Source organism: Chaetodon trifascialis, chromosome 12 (assembly GCF_039877785.1).
Source record: "Chaetodon trifascialis isolate fChaTrf1 chromosome 12, fChaTrf1.hap1, whole genome shotgun sequence".
Classification (NCBI taxonomy): domain Eukaryota; kingdom Metazoa; phylum Chordata; class Actinopteri; order Chaetodontiformes; family Chaetodontidae; genus Chaetodon; species Chaetodon trifascialis.
In genome coordinates, this window is record NC_092067.1 from 22298505 (window position 1) to 22315731 (window position 17227).

General features: G+C 41.5%; 1 protein-coding gene across 1 annotated transcript; it reads right to left on the reverse strand.

Annotated features, from left to right (window-relative positions):
- Positions 1-7148: 7148 nt before the first annotated feature.
- On the reverse strand, positions 7149-16955 carry LOC139340674 (lactase/phlorizin hydrolase-like). The gene is made up of 14 exons (XM_070976585.1): positions 16442-16955; positions 14472-14550; positions 13346-14039; positions 12601-13246; positions 10960-12504; positions 10444-10712; positions 10029-10319; positions 9607-9805; positions 8735-8925; positions 8467-8573; positions 8142-8273; positions 7800-8023; positions 7377-7613; positions 7149-7174 (listed from the first exon to the last, which is right to left on the reverse strand). Exons 1-14 carry the CDS (start codon positions 16953-16955, stop codon positions 7149-7151), a joined length of 5154 nt encoding a protein of 1717 aa, XP_070832686.1.
- Positions 16956-17227: the final 272 nt, after the last annotated feature.

Sequence of the window (17227 nt, forward strand, 5' to 3'; positions counted from 1 at the left end):
CATTTTTTCCAAGCATGTAAGACGTCCACATTATACTGCAGGGAGACGACACCGGAGCCCAGCATCCAATGTGTGATTTGGTTCAGGTTACTAAAAAACTTTGGTTAAGGTTTGAATCTGGTTTTGGTTTAACACAAAATGTAAACACATCCAGTCTCGTGCTTGAATCCAGCATTGATTCACTGTAACTACGTTTGACTCTGTCTCACTGAGGTGCAGCAGTGGAGGCAGTGAAGGTCACATGAGTCAGTCAGTGACTCATCTGGATTCAACTGGCAGCCCTAAAATAAAACCTCTGTAAAGTCCAGTTTTACTTTTTCCACTTTCCATGTTTTACATTTTTGTTTTACTGGGGCAAAGAAAGAGTCATATAAACATGCAGACAGAGAGAGAGAGACAGGTTTTATGCTACATGAGTGTGACTAATGCAGAAATAACAGAAAGAAGTGCTGATGAGACAATGCTGAAACTGATTGATTTGACACTTGACAAATCCATATCTGACTTTTTACATTAATAATAATCATTAGGCATACATCAGCAGAAACTGTGCCCTGCATGTCATAATTGTGTTTTGTAATAATCTGGTTACACAGGATTGATTAAAGCACTGAAGTCACACTTGCATCATCTGATGCTTCATTCATGCATTGCCTTAATTCATCAGCTGCTTGGCTACCAGCTGACTAACAACATCCAACCATGTTCACAGAGGTGCACAAAGCAGCTTTAGAACGCTTTTACTCAGCTCACATCATATCTGCACTGTTTGCTGCAGCAGTGCCCTCCACCATCCAAACCTCCTCCTCCTACATGCTGAGCTTCTGTTAACTTTACTCACATATGTTTATGTATTTGAGTTATTAAGGGGGATTGTTTTGGGCTGCAGAAGCAAAGAGCAGAACCTTTTCTGCCAAATGTAGGCATGTAACCATTTGCTATAACCAACGAAAGAGTCTAATTATTCTTTATTATTGTTCACATATGTTTTTTGACCAAAGCAGTTTTTAGAAAAACTCAAGGTTTACTCTTGTATCTCTATCGCCTCTTTGATGATACACAATGGCAGACCGCTGCAGACAATGTACAGAAATAACACTTTCACACTACATTTTTATAATGATAACTTTATTCCAAAAGCATGTGTTTGCTGTCAGTTTGGTGCAGAATCACAGCAATTATGACAATATAAAAAACACAGGACTTGCGGCAGTGTGTACCTTGACAGCACCGCTCTCACAGAGCTAATTAAATTGCTCGTCTACCTGATGATCCTGAAAGTCCCTCACTATTTGTTTGTTTGTTTTTCAGAGTGAGGAGTCAGCAGCACAGGGTCTACCCAGCAGGGTGAGGGAGCCCAGCAGAAGAATGGCAGACTACATCCTGTCATGCCGGGGCTGTTGCTAATTGTTTCCCGGAGACCAGTGGCACACCAGACAGCCAGAGCTAATTAGGACTTTCAAACAATCCAACCTGCCAGTTTGTTCAAACCCATTCTGTGAGCGGAGGCGCACGATGACTTTGCAATGATCTTATCAGACATGTAGAGTCAGAACTTGTGGAAATGTCACATAGTGTTGCATAACGGCCAGGCTGCTGATTGCATGAAGGCTGCCCTCCTTTTTGGTTATAACCGGAATTTTAATAAGATTTTTTTAGCTTTAGATGAGATGTAAAACACTTTTTGAAAACTAGCACTTGCTGAAAGTGGTTTATTTACAATTTCTTGTTTTGCGTCTCCTCTCCTCTGTTCCTCCTTCAGCCTCCGTCTCATATTATGTCTGTCTCCCTCTGTATATTAAATGATACCAAATGATACAGAGGGTGACTACAAATCAGAACACAGAATAAGACTGTAGTGACAAAAACAGACTGTGGTAGCTCATAATTCTCTTTTCGCCTCTGAAAATTAAGTGTTATAATCTGCAGAGACTCTAAACTGGATTTGGCACTCGGCAAACATTGGTGAGCAGCCTGCGAGCCACAGACACGCCAAGCTGTACGCCAGCTGTTGTGTGCCATCCTGCCGCATGTCCTTTGAAGTGCTGCAGCTAACCAGGCTGCGTGAAGAATGAGCCGAGACAGACTGAGGCTGCCAAATGGCATACTACCGCCATGTCAGTGCCCCAACAATAAAAATTAATCTATCTTTGAAACAGGGGTTGTATTGCATCACACGTCTGACCAGAATTTTCCCCTCAAGGACTGTGAAGATTATTAGAAGGGGCACACATGCATCTGGTGAGTGTACGAGACTGGCATGTTCAGAGGAAATAGCAGTAGGCACAGCGGTCTCCACAACACAACAGGACCCCTCTTTTCAATTTCCTGCTCCAGTTTCCATTCCTGCTTTATTTCGTGCAGGGACCTGTGAAGTGGGAATCGCGAAGAAAGAATGCAACATTTAGCCGATATGGCACCGCAGAGCACAAAACAAGGAAATTGATTCTGTCAGAGGCAATATTTGTGATAATGATCTCAATAAAAACATAGGGTGATTTCAAACAGGGTTAGCAGGAATCCCCTCAGGAGACTTTACTTCTAACACAGCACTGGTCTCTAACTCTCTAACTGGCTTTAAAACAAGTGCTGTACAGTTAAAGTGCAATACCAGCCCGTTACCTGATGTGTATTTTATTTCCTCATAAAAACTAAAGCTTTCCTTTGACATCAGGTCTGATATAAGTGGTGATGATGTGCATACTTTTTCCAGTTTGATTTAGTAGTGGTTCACGTTCACGTCTGGGTGGCAGATGTCTTTACATCCTGAGGCAATGGAGTTCTGCTTTCTTAGGCTGGATCGAATGAATTGTGTGCATACTGTCAGTGAGGCCTTCTTCTAAACTAACATGTCTATGACAGATATAATCCACCAATTTTTTCCTTTTATTATTTACAGTAAATTCAGACTTGTACCAACAACTTACTACCCTTTAAGATGAGACTTAAAGAAAGATAAGAAACATTTTTAGCATGGCCTATAATCAACATTTTTATATTAATAATGTACCAAAAACAATGTGAATGTGTCAGTCACAGTGATGAACCTACAGAATATTATCACCTGAATCTGCAGCTCAGCTTTACAAAGCTTTACATTGAGTTTCAGCTCATTGTTTAGCTGTCCAGCCTGTAATCTCACTGTGCAGCTGCAGCATGCAGCTGTTTTCAGAGAAAAAGCTCTGCACACTACCTGCTTACCACCAAACAGCAAACAGACACATTTAGAGACTAGCTGGTGAACATAGTGGAGCATTTAGCTGCTAAAGAGCCAGATATTTCCCTCATGAGTTGGTAGAAACCAAAAACACAGCCAAAAGAGAGTGAATATTGGACTTACCATTTAGCCGTTGGACAGAAACACAACTCTAAATGATAATGTTGCTGGATGTGGAAATAAGCCACTGTTTGCCTTAAACGGTGGTGAAATATCAATGTTGTGTTCACAACTTGTTTCAACTTCTTCCCAAGCAGCCAAAAACGATCAGTTATGGGAGGCTAAAATGATTTCTTTAATGAATTGTTGAGACGTCCTGGTGGCTGAGACACATAAAGGTCCCCAGTTTGAGTCCACACTGTGACGTTTGCTGCATGACATAAAACTCATTTCTGTATCAACCTCCAACAGCTGAATTGAGGCAAATTTTGATGAAGATATGTACTATAAACTTGTCAGTGCTCTCTGGTGGACAAACTGTGTAATGCGACACTGTTCTAAACCTGCAACAATCACTGACATTTTTCTCCGACGATTTCTTGTTGTTCGCCAGTAGACGTACATGTTGATACAGATATATAGCATTTCCGATAAGCTTACATCAGCTGTTATATTTCTCCATGGATTTATCGGTCAAGCTTTAAGACAAAACAGCAACTCAGTGTGTTCATATGTATGTGTATGAGAGAGAGTGCATGCATGTGCTTCACTAATTAGACTCATAAAAGTCACACACAGCAACATGCTCACTAACCTGGATTTCCACATCTGAGGTTGCTACGGGAAGCAGACACAACAACACCCAACAACCATTTATTACTCTAATTCTTTACAGATGGCATGTTTGTGAATAGATTGTTTGACTTTTTCTTACTGCTGAAATTTCCCAATACAATTCAGTGATGAGTCATACTCATATAGTGACACCTTGGTGAAGCTGTAAATTGTGCATGTGGGACTCAGCGGTACTTTAAAGACAGAATCTACCCAGTGACAGGGTTTGTTTATGCTTTGATTCACAGAGCTGAAGGGAGAAGTGACAGGCATTTGTTGAAAGTGTGTGATTCTGACTATTTTCTCCACCTTTATTTGACTAAAACTGTACTTTAAAAGAGCGACACCCTGTATAACCTTAAGATCTGTGTTGCAGAAGGTGCTGGCTCCGACAGCCTTAGCTCAGCTGGAGACATTCTTAACGTATCACATTGCTATTATTGGAATGAAAATACCCCCCCCCCCCCCCCCCCATTTTGGGAGGCTCCAATTCCAGCGTCCCATCCCACACGATTCTTTAACAATAATGTTTTCCTGGTCTAATATTTCAACTAGGAAGATCTCAGCCTCTTTCCTGGAAGCAGAGAAGGAGTGGAAAACACTCCCTCTTTTCTCAAAAAAAAAAGAAGCAAAAACGGCTTTTGCTTTTGTAAAGTGTAATCTAAGCCCTCATTGTACGTCACATGGGATTAAAAGGTCAGCAAAAAGCTCAAAACCTAAACTTAAAATATAAGCACCAGTCTCACACACAGTCAGGATGTATGGCGATAACAAACTGACACTTTGGAGCAAAGTTCGAACTATTTTCTTTGCTTTGACTCGTGTTGAGACTAACTGCTCCATCTTGCGCCCATAAAAGCAGAGGGCCTACTAGGGAGCAAAAATGGCATGCAGCAGTTTGCAATCACCATCACTCTGCCTCCATGACACAAAAGGGAGACCTCCACCCAGCAAGCCTTTGATTAAAAGCAGAACATCAAATCTCATCTTTGTGCCAGTGCCACATGCGGTATGGAGATGTTGTGCAGAGCAGCAGGTGTGTGGTATATTGCTTATGTTTGTTTGTCTGTGCATAGAAGGTTGTCATGGACACAGATGAGGAACAAGTGTCTTGAGGGGCCAAAGGCCTAAAATGGCACCTATTGTGATGTCAGATTAAATTTAAATGTCATGCAAATGAGCTGTCTTCAGTGGGAGGCTATGAGTGTACTATAGTTAATCTGATGAGTGCATCCATATCCATACTCAAATACAGTGGTGAAAACCACTCATATAAACACAGCTGGTGGAGCAATCTATACCAATATGTTCTCTCTCTGCACATATTATTGATACAGTCAATTAAATATTGTACTGTTAAACTGATGCTTTAAGTCTTTTGTTAGATTCAGTCGAGCAGATTGAAAAGATTTGAGTTACTTTCTGTTTTGACTCTGGGGTCTTCAGCTCGCAGTTATTTTCCACTTGTCATAATTAACTGCATAAATATAACATATGACAGATGTTCCTTCTTGCCACTTCACAGGTCTGTCTTCCTTTTTAGTGCACATCTTAAAGTTGATTGTAGACGATTGTGTTACAACGAATGGTGTAATAAAGAATAGCCTGTTAACATGCAATCACACACACCAACACACTCACACATGCAAATTGTAATACTGCTGCTGCTACTACTGGATTTTAATGATTGAATTATCAAACTGATGCTCTGCATGCAGCCTGTCATGTTTTATTTACTTGCACAGACTGTATGCAATTATGTCAACTTATTATAACAGTTACACTGCTTCAGTCTTCACGGTATCTTACACAAGTGTGTATCACCCACAGACTGGCAGGTGCTCATACATGTGCAAGTCATCAAACTTTTATGCAAGTTAATCAAGCTGACCTAAAAACCTTTCACGAAACTATGAGCGAATGTGTTTTCCTCCTGACAGACTCGGGGGTTTTTAGAAATTGAACAGACCCCTTGTTGATCCGAGCTGTTAAGGAGCGAGAAGGGAAGAGCGTGCAGAGCAGACACCCACCGTTCGTTAATGCGTACATCCTGTTGAGAAGGTGGGTCGCCCTGGAGACCAGGCTTAGGTATCCTAGCAGGAGTGCAGAGAAGATGCGTATTTGCCCTGCGAGCCTCTTGTCAGGGATGAGCTGTTTGTGTGGATCATGTTGTGGAGTGGGACAAACATGCAGGGGCATGTCTGATTGGCTCCTCCAGGCCGTGGTGGTTTTCTAGCCAGAGGTCGTCGGTGGCACAGTGGCGACCGAGAGCATGCAGATGTGGGATTGTGTCCTGAGAATTAGTGATTCAAATCCCCACCATAATGGACAGTAGTGAGAAAGGCTGAGGTATAAAATACCAGTTTTCCTCTTGAAGAACTCATATTGAAGCACTCTCAAGCGAGGAACTTAATTTCAAAACTGAGGTGATAGCGGAGATACTGACTGAACAGACTAATGAGGTACCCAAAAGCTATCAAATAGATAAATAAAGTGCTTTATTAGCCCCACTGGGAAATTCTGTTCACTTCAGTAAACCTTCCAATTAATGTATTCCTTATCAGAATTTTGAATACAGCTGCTTTGATCAAACTGGTGGGAAAAGTATGCATGAAAAATACAACAGACCACAACCTTGTTTTATCTTCTTCAGTTCACCATCTTTAGCCTTTAAATAATGATATTTCATAAAGTGAAAATGCTACATATTGTAGCCACAGCAGCATCACGGCCACTGTCCTCACAGAAAATGATTCACTGGCGCCATCCAGAGGTCGCTCAATGACAGTGACGCAAGTGTCTGAAAACCTCACAGGCACACTGGTTGTCTTTATTTCTCAAAATACATATATTTTTAGTGTGGTCAGAGGTCACAGAACTTTCCTCACATTCTCTCCATCCTAAGAGATAGCACTGCAGCTCTCTTTATCTTCCTTCTGTTTTTCACAAGTCGGTACACAACAAAGATGATAACAAGTAAGCTCACAAGAAGAAATGCAAACATGACATAAAGTGCAACTTCAGCATCATGAAGTGAAAGCTCCAGACCCAAGAAGTCCACCACGTTCAGGGGCGGGATGGGGACAACTGCCCAAAGAGAGGGACAACAAGCAAAGAACAAAATTATTTTTTTCTGTTAAGTTGATATATTGCATTGCTAAAAGAGCTTGGTCTGCACCAGCTCTATATGGAAAGTGTCATGAGACAACTTCTGTTGTGATTTGGCGCTATACAAATAAAATTGAATTGAAATTGAATTAGATGTGTTTTTAAAAAATACTTTTTTGTTTTCCTACTGTAGGATCTCCAAGTTTTTCCCTCCTAAATTCTACAGTTTTTATAGTTTTTTTATTATTATTATTTGAATATGTAACATTTACATTACCTTCTGATTCAGGACTCAAACAGTCATGGGGCCCGAAGGCCGGGTCTGGGAAACCATTGCAGGTGATGATGGTGGCATAGCGAGAAGCAGAGTTTTTAGGGATGCGAGGAAGAGTGGGGTTGGAGCGGTTCACATAGAAAAGTCCAAATCGCTCAGAGTAGCCAGAAGCCCACTCGAAATTGTCCATCAATGACCAGGCTGTGTAGCCTCTCAGATCAACTCCATCCAGAAGCACAGCTGAAAGATCAATGGTTACATTTAACATACTTGTACATACTGAAAAAATGTCTTAATTAGACTGTAATGTAATGTTTTGGTGTTCAGTTAGTGATAATAACAAATAATAACAATCTCAATTTTCCAAAAGCAATAAAATGATCTTAAATCCACCCCCGATACTTGTTTTTTTATTGACTGTTGTACCTTTCAGGGCCTGGTTAATGTAGTTTTCATAGTAGTACGATCTGTGGGTGTCATTCAAGTTCACTGCTCCTCGTTCTGAGATCCCATTCTCTGTGACATAGATGGGTGGGTTTCCATACTCATCCTTGATAAACTTGAGGATTTTCCTAAATCCAAAAGGTGTGATTTTCAGCCAGAAGGAGCCAGATTCAATCCAGGTGCGGTCATGGGAGGTTCCAGTGCCCCTGGATATGGGATAGGACATTATCTTAGCATTATATTTCAAATATATATTTTATTTAATTCCCTGTTGTGTCGTCTATGTTATTTAGGGGTTGCTGTTTTTTTTAAATTTCAACCTACCTGTCAGCTTCATAATCCTGCTGCTTTCCCAAACTGACTGGGAAGGAAAGAACTGTGGTGTAATGGTTGAAGCCAAAGTAATCATGAGTCCCTTTGATCCTCATGATTTCCTGAGGGGTGAACTCGGGAAGCCTATATCAAAAAGAAGAGTCTTTTTCAAAACCCAAAGCAGGATTTCTCCATAAATATTGGAGATGTTCTCTAATATTCAGCTGACACTTATTTCAACAATACTCAACCAAATCATAAACAAAACTAATGCTGGAAACATAACTAGAGCAAATCGCTTTCTGTGTTAGTGATGGAAAAACTATTTTTAATTTACCGTGATTCAAGGAGACCTGCAGCCAGGCTTCTTTGACGAATGATTGTTTTCATTAAGTCTGGATAATCACCGTTGAAGATGGGATGGGCAAACCAGCCAATGAGGAACTGCAGAGTAAATTTTGCCTTATATGATTATTCTAAGTTAAGCTGCTTTGGATATCAGATGTGAGGGGTAACATAATGCATCCCTGAAGGAAGCCCCACCCATGTGGTCACTGAGACGATAGGAAAAAAAATGCATTAAGTGTCAGATATTTATTGTCTACCTGCAAGTAGCGCTTGGCTGCATCCACATCTTCTTGCTTATAAGGGTTCCTTGGCTCCGACCAATCAGAATTGATTGTAATGGAGATGAGGCCACGCTGCGTTGCTCGGTACTTGTCATTGTAGAGGTGCCAGGCCTCAGCATGGGCCTTAATCAGATTGTGTGCAGCAGTATACTGCTTGCGCACAATGCCTGAAATATTTGAGGCATTATTAACATTGCTGCCATTCAATATTATACAGTGTAAAGTTTCAAACACCTTTTGGGGGTTAAAATGATCATCTAAAAGTTAAAAAGAAATATTTCTCTATACACTGTCCACTGGGTAACCATGAGTGAAATATTGATAAAGAACAATGACTATCTTTCTTCTATTTTTATCTACATATAGTACACAGTTCTGATCCATACATAAAGCTTAACATTCTTTACACTGTGAGATTTCCATCCATCCATTATCTATACCGCCTATCCCTTTCGGGGTTGCGGGGGACTGGAGCCTATCCCAGCTACAATGGGCGAGAGGCGGGGTACACCCTGAACCGGTCGCCAGCCGATTGCAGGGCCACATACAAGGACATTCACACTCGCACTCACACCTACGGACAATTTAGAGTCACCAATTAACCTAATGAGCATGTTTTTGGTCTGTGGGAGGAAGCCGGAGTACCCGGAGAGAACCCACGCATGCACGGGAAGAACATGCAAACTTCACACAGAAAGGCCCCGTCTGACCCGGGGATCGAACCGGCAACCTTCTTGCTGTGAGGCACGCGCACTACCTGCTGCGCCACCGTGCAGCCCACTGTGAGATTTAAAAAAAAAAAAGGTTACATTAGGTAGAAGCAACTTAAAAATAATTGATTTCATCACCTGGAGCAAAGGTACCATATCCATAGCCAAGGTTGGCTACAATGTAGGGTTCATTTAGGGTGATCCAGAACTTCACTCTGTTTCCAAATTGGCTGAATAAAACATCAGCATAATCTCTAAATCTCTGGACAATGGTTTCATTCAACCAGCCCCCCACTCTGTGTAGTGCCAGAGGGAGGTCCCAGTGGTACAGAGTTACCTGAGAAACAGAAGAGAGGAAATTTATATAACAATAATACATACTTTTCCTATGGGTGATGTCTTACACTTTGGTGCTAAACTGTATTTTGCTAAAGCAATAATAACATACTAGCCTTCAAAGTCAAAAATATGTAAATACAACATTACAAATTTTTTGGAGTTGGGCTTGTACATACAGGAACCATTTGTTATTATTAGCCATTACCTACAACACTGCCTACCTGGGGTTCAATGTTAGCAGTTTCCAAAGCATCCAGTAGTCTATGATAGTAGTTCAGTCCAGCTTCATTAATGTGGTTGTTGGTGCCGTCAGGAAGCACTCTGGGCCAGGATACAGAGAAGCGATAATGGGTCACCTTCAGCTTCTTCAGCACCTCCACATCCTCATTTATCTTGTTGTAACTATCACAAGCAATATCGCCATTGTCACCATTGCTTGTTTTCAGAGGAGTATGGGCAAACTTGTCCCAGATACTCAGTCCCTTTCCATGAGCTCTCCAGCTCCCTTCAATCTGAAATGATAGTTTGTCTTTCAGGTACATTGGTAAAAGATACATCAAAGATATCTGAAGCTCCACCATACCAGTGTACAACACTATGTCACTGTAGAAGAATAAATGTACCGGTGTTACTTACCTGGTAAGAGGCACTGGCAGTACTCCAGTTAAAATTTTTGGGAAAGTCTCCATAAAGTGTTTTCTCATCATCTGGTAACGGGAAGCCATTGTCCTTAATGACTTGGTAATAATAGTGAGCAGAGCGTTTGGGTGTTCTTGGCTGGTTGGAGTTAGTGAAGTCTACATGGTGCAGCCCAAATCCTACTTTGTACCCATTGAGCCACTCAAAAGAATCCATGAGAGATGTGGCTATGTACCCTTTCACCTTTACATCATCAAGATTATGAGCTGTGTAAAATAAGTTAGGACAGAGATAAAATTATTAGCAATAAAATGTTGACATTTGTGGATAGGTGGTCCATATTCATATTATACTGTATGATTCCACAGAATATGGTCACTGGTCCACAGGACAACAAGTGGACATAAAGGGTATTATATGTTTGTTTGGGAGATCGAATTTAAGATAAGCACCATACCATGTCCAATAGATTTTATGTCCAGTGTGCTACATGAAGGGACCTAACAAACTCACCCTTTAAAGCCTCATCAATATAGGCTTTGTAGTAGAATACTCGGACTGTGTCATCAACTGTGGTCTCACTGTCTGTAGCCATTCCATTCTCAGTAATGTAAATTTCTGGATCTTCATACTCCTTTTTGATCCAGTTAAGGAGTCGTCTCAAGCCCCATGCAACAACTCCCTGGTTACTGATGGCAGTAGTTATCGAATCTTCTTCCTCTTCTTCTGACAAGTCCTGGTCATATTTATAAGACTGAGGGTTAAGCCGAGCTGTAACATGGCTTGCAATCTTTGTAGTGTAATGATTTACACAGAAGATGTCAGCAGTTCCCTTAATAAAGCTCTTTTCTTCGTCAGTGAAGGAAGGTAGTCTTGACTCTGAAAGTCCTTGAAGCTCACTTTTGTTTCCAACTTGCCACTTCATTGCATCAGGATAGTCACCAGTCTTGAAAATGGGGTGTGCAAACCAACCCACTTTGAACTGCAGAGCACGATCGGCAGCTGCCACTTCACGGGCAACATTAACATCTTTAGGCTCGATCCAACTGGCACTGAGAGCAATGGATACCAGACCACCTTGATATTTGTGATACTTATCATGGTAAGTGTGGTAAGCCTTAGCGTGTGCTTTTATAAGGTTGTGTGCAACTCTGTATGGTGCAGTTCCTGGATTCTTAACATTTGGGGGGATCTGTCCAAGTCCATATCCTGACCACGCAATTGTCTGAGGCTCGTTGAAAGTCATCCAAAATTTCACTCTGTCTCCAAAGGTGGCAAAGCAAAAGTCACAGAAGTCATTAAAAAATTCAGTCACATTTACATTTTCCCAGCCACCAAGATCTTGCAAGGCTTGAGGGAGGTCCCAGTGGTAGAGTGTCACCATGGGAGTGATGTTATATGCCATGAGGCCATCAATGAGTCTATTGTAGTAGTCAACACCTTTCAGGTTCAGGGAAGCGCGCTGACCGTCAGGAAAAATCCTGGACCAGGACAAAGAGAATCTGTACGACTTCACCCTCAGAGCACGAAGCATGTAGAGGTCTTCTTCAAGTCTGTGATAGCTGTCACAGGCCACATCTCCATTAGCAAGAATACTGCCAGGCTTGTGAGTGAATGTGTCCCAGACACTGGGCCCCTTCCCATCAGCATTCCAGCCACCTTCAATCTGGTAAGCTGATGACGATACTCCCCAGCTGAATCCTTGTGAAAAAGTGCCGTAGTGGTACATTTTTCTCTGGAATTTTGACTGGAGTGAGAATTTCTCCCAGACAACCTTTGATTTAGATGGAACCTCTGACGGTGACAAAGCAGTTGGACGACGGGTGAGTTGCATCTCTGCCCCTTTAAATACATTGCCTTTGGGTGAACCAAATCCATTTTGTTTTATAACGTCAGAGTAGAAATATGCAGATTGCTTTGGGGTTCTTGGTCTGTCTGCATCTTCAAAGTTGATGTGGTGAAGACCAAATCTTTGGCTGTACCCTTGTTTTCCCTCAAATCCATCCATGAGTGACTGCACTGTGAATCGCTGCACATCCACTCCATCTAACACTATTGCTAAAAAATGGAGAAAGACAACAGCATGATACAGTTTAAATTCTTTCAATATTGAGTAACAAATGCTTTCTTGTAAGAGAAATTCCAGAAGCTAACCTTTTAGGGCCTCATTGATGTAACTCTTCATGTAGTCTATTCGATGGGTGTCATTGAGAGTGTCACCACTGTACTCAGAAGGCATTCCATTCCCAGTTATATAGATAGGCACTCTGGTAACATTCAGGTATTCTGTAGAAATGTAGTTTAGAAGCCTTCTGAGACCCCAAGGTGCAGAATAGATCCAGTCAGAAGCTGTTGATGACCATGAAGGGTCCACGTGTGCCTGGAAGTTACCAACCCCCTGAGGACCAGGGATGCAGCCACCATCACTGTGGTTGACCAACCGAGAGGTGTAGTGGTTTAATCCGAAAAAGTCAGCTGTTCCACGTATTCTCTTGCTCTCTTCAGCAGTGAAAACAGGGAGTCTTGCAGGCTCAGAGACGCACTCTTCTTTTTTCTCTTTTATCTGATTCTGCAGTGTCGCAGGATAATCTCCATCCACAAATATGGGATGTGCAAACCAGCCCAGCATGAACTGCAGGTAGCGATCTGCAGCTGCTAAGTCTTCAGGTCTGGAGGGGTCTGTAGGCTCAGCCCAGTCAGAGTTCAATGCAATGCCTACTTTCCCGCCTTGTTGCTTCCTGTACTTATCATTATAGAGATGCCAGGCCTCAGCATGGGACTTGAGTATATTGTGAGTGACCTGCAAATCCAAAATAAATGTTTAGGTAAATGAAAATGGAACAGTGTATATTTACATTATAGTAAGAACACACTCTCTCTTCCTCCCTCTCCCTCTCACCTGATAGGAGGCAACCACATAGTCTTTTTCTGCAGGGGGATGCTCACCAGTGCCATAACCAGCATGGCTCACCACCCATGGGCTACTGAATGTGTTCCAGGTCTTGACCCTGTCTCCAAACCTGGAGAAGCAGAAGTCTGCATAGTTCTTGAAGGCTTCAATAATGGAAGTGTTTGTCCATCCGCCATGGTCCTGTAGTGCCTGGGGCAGATCCCAGTGGTAGAGAGTGACAACAGGATGTATGCCAGACTCAATGAGAGCATTGATCAGCTTGTCATAGTAGAGAGCCCCTTTCTCTGAGGGCTTTGCCCAGTGGCCTGAGGGGAAAATGCGGGCCCAGGAGATGGAAAACTGGTAGGTGTTGACGTTAAGACCTCGCAGGAGGTAGACATCATAATCCACCTTGTGGACACTGTCACAAGCTACATCAGCTGTCTGATTATCAAAAACATTGTTTTCATGTCCAAAACGGTCCCAGATTGTCTGTCCTTTCCCATCTTCTAACCAGCCTCCTTCAACCTTGAAGGACTCACTGGAGGTAGCCCATTGGAAGTCAACGGGAAGGGATTCCTTCAGGAAGGCATCTCGTTCAGCTGAGGTCAGAGAGGCAAAATTGCTCCAAATTTTGCAATAGGTCATAGAACATGATGATGTTTGAAGACTGTTTCTGTTATTGTGACTTTGGTGTGAATGACTGAAGACAAAATGAATAAGAAGTGGACAATAAAATCAGATGCAAGAAATCCAATAAACAATATTTTTGGCATAGACTAAGATTGGTTCATTTTACAGGTGGAATCAAACTGCCAAAATCTAAACTTTGTTTACAAATGCTGTATTACTAAAGTGGTTCCTGAGAATTTTCTGTCAAAATCCCCTATTGTAGAAAAAGTAGCTGTAAGTTGTAAGTACACTTACATACAGTACTGTACATATAGTATAAAAACATTACATCTACTTTCACTCTTCACTACACTTCTCTGTCCTGATTTAGTTTTGTGTCTTTGTGTTTCACAAATACTGTATGTGATGCCATACAATTACCATCTGAAATGGTTTTTACCAGAGCATACACAAAAGATGTGTTGTTGTTTAAATTGTTAATTGTCTGTATGTGCTGTAATACCTTTTTGGGAGCGTGTCAACTGGATACAGCATATCTACCATGTCAAGTCCAAGAACACTGCAGTCTTCATTGCTCAGCACTGTAAAGGTATAAGAATATATCATATATAATGTATCATGTAATGTACACTATACAATGCTATCAAATTAGAATTCTTCAATCTGTGATGCCATGTTTCCATACATGACATAATTAAGAGTGGTCTATCACAGGTATTAATAAATAAATTACAGAATATGACTACTTGACGGTGCTTACATAATCACAATACATCAGGATTAGAATCTGCAATACAATTTGGTTTTCCACCTTGAGTTGGAAGAATACCAATTCACACTAAGCAAGCAATAGCATTTCACTTGTCCAAGGTTGTGACTCTCAATCGATCATAAAAAGTTACCTTTTAAGATTTTGTTATCTAACAGGAGCTGATATGGAGAACAGCCATTGATGTTCACATCATAAAAGAGAATGGGTTTGTCTCCACACTTTCCCTACAAGAAAACACTGATGTTCAATTCAAGTGCGTGTAACAAACTCCCAGAATAAGACAGTGAGTACTGACATTGTATTTTCTATAGAACTGAAGACTTTTAACTAAATTTTGAAATAACTTTATACATACCCAAACATTTTGCAGTTCCTCAACCAGGTTCTGGCCAGTGGTGCAGTCAAAATCAATTTTAATTGAGAGGAAATCTGAATATTTCTGAAATAGAGATACATGTATGAGTGCAGCTGGATATTACTTTTCCTTAATGCAAATAAAATTAGCCAAACACATTTTTTTTAACACATATTGCTTTGCAGTACTGCCGAGGAACACAATCCCAATATTTATTCTTTAATGTGTTTATCTCATGTGCAATTAGAGATCTCACCAGTAACTGATCATTGATGATTAGAACTTTACTGGCCTTTACCCCAACTGATACTCCTCCATCTGTAAGATATGATATAGCAATTCAGTTATTAGTGGACACTAACCCTTATCATGACCTTTGGTACATGTGGTAAGCAGATATGGAAACTGCCACAAACTGCCAGAATTATTGCCCATCTAAGCAATCTATGTTGTGGAGGCACACATAATGCACTCTGTGGAAATGAATTTCCCCCTTGGAGACAATATAATCCATTGATGGATGTTATAAAGCTGGACAACAACAACAGAAGATAAGAAAGATTGCTTTCAAAATAGTACCTCGACTTTGCTCCCAAACAGTCATGGTGATAATATATACTGCAATATAACATGTAAAACAGAGTGACAGGACTTTATGTCCATGTTTTTTAAAAAAAACAAAAACAAGAAGCTCAATGTATCATCTATAAAAAGCATCTGTTTACCTACCTATAAAACTACTGAAAAACTATTGCCACTGCCTGTATTTTGCACTAGCTCACCATTATTAACTGATGTTGTGTGGTTAAGCAAGCAAATCTAAATGGTAAGTGGACTGTATTCATATAGTGCTTTTCTAGTCTGACAACCACTCAAAGCACCTTTACAACACTAGTCTGCGTTCACCCTTTCACACACACATTCATACAATGGCTAGGCCACCAGCTCATTGCAAGCTTTTAGCCATTCTCACACACTCACACACCGATGGCACAGCATCGGGGGCAATTTGGGATTAAGTATCTTGCCCAAGGATACTTCGACATGTAGACAGCTGAGGTCAGGGATCGAACCAACCACCTTCTGATAAGTGGACGACTGCTCTAGCCTCAATGTTGTGATGCAGCCATACACAGTTTCTTGCATTTGAATATTTGTAATACTTTTTTCAGGCTACTTAATTGGGAAATTTAAAGGAAAGGTGAGGCACAACAGGACAATAAAATGCACATTTGCATAATGTTTCACCAGATTTCTCTTTTTGCTTCTAAATATGTAAAGTTTTACAGAAGAAAACCCAAGTCTTAGATTCAACACATAATGCAATGAAATATTGGTCTCCTACCCCTGCTAGGAAACAGCTGGTGGTAACGGTGATAGATGCTGGTGTGTGCATCAACAGCATGTTGCAACTCAGCATCCCTCAGCTCATCAAAGCTGCTCAGTGTCAGCCAGGAGTCTGCCAGCTCTCCAAACTCTCCAAACACAAACTCAGCATACTGCTTAAACATCTCTACCAGCTCCTGGCTCTCCCAGCCTCCATACTTTGACCTCAGAGTGTCTGGCACTGTAGATCCATGAAGGATGACCAGAGGTTGAAGGCCCACCTCCAGCAGCTGTTTCAACAGGGTCTGGTAACAGGTAACCACAGCCTGCTGAGACTGGCTGGAAGGTAAGAGTTGAGCCCATGACAGCGGCACTTTGAAGTGGGTCACCCCTCTGCTCTGGAGGTACTCAAAGTACTGTTGAGTGCCTGGAGGTATGGGTTGACTGCAGTCAAAGGTGTCCAGTGCTCCTTCAGAGAGTTTGCCATCCAGGCTCTTCACCTGTTGATTGGTCAAGGGACCTGCAAGAAACATCGGATATTGATTATCATGTTTCTGGCACATGCATCCATACGCAGTGATCAAATACAGAGAGAGAAGTTTCCCCAGTAACGACATATTGTCTGAGTGAGGGGAACTGAATTAGCCCATGCGTGGTTAACCTTTTATAGCTGCACTGTTTACAAGCTTGAACTTTCACACTAATGTACGCCAGAGTCCCCACTGTCTAATACTTTATGATGTCTTTGGTAAGAGTGGCCACCGCCTTGAAAGCGTCTGATAAAAGGTCAAAAAGGAGACAAAAG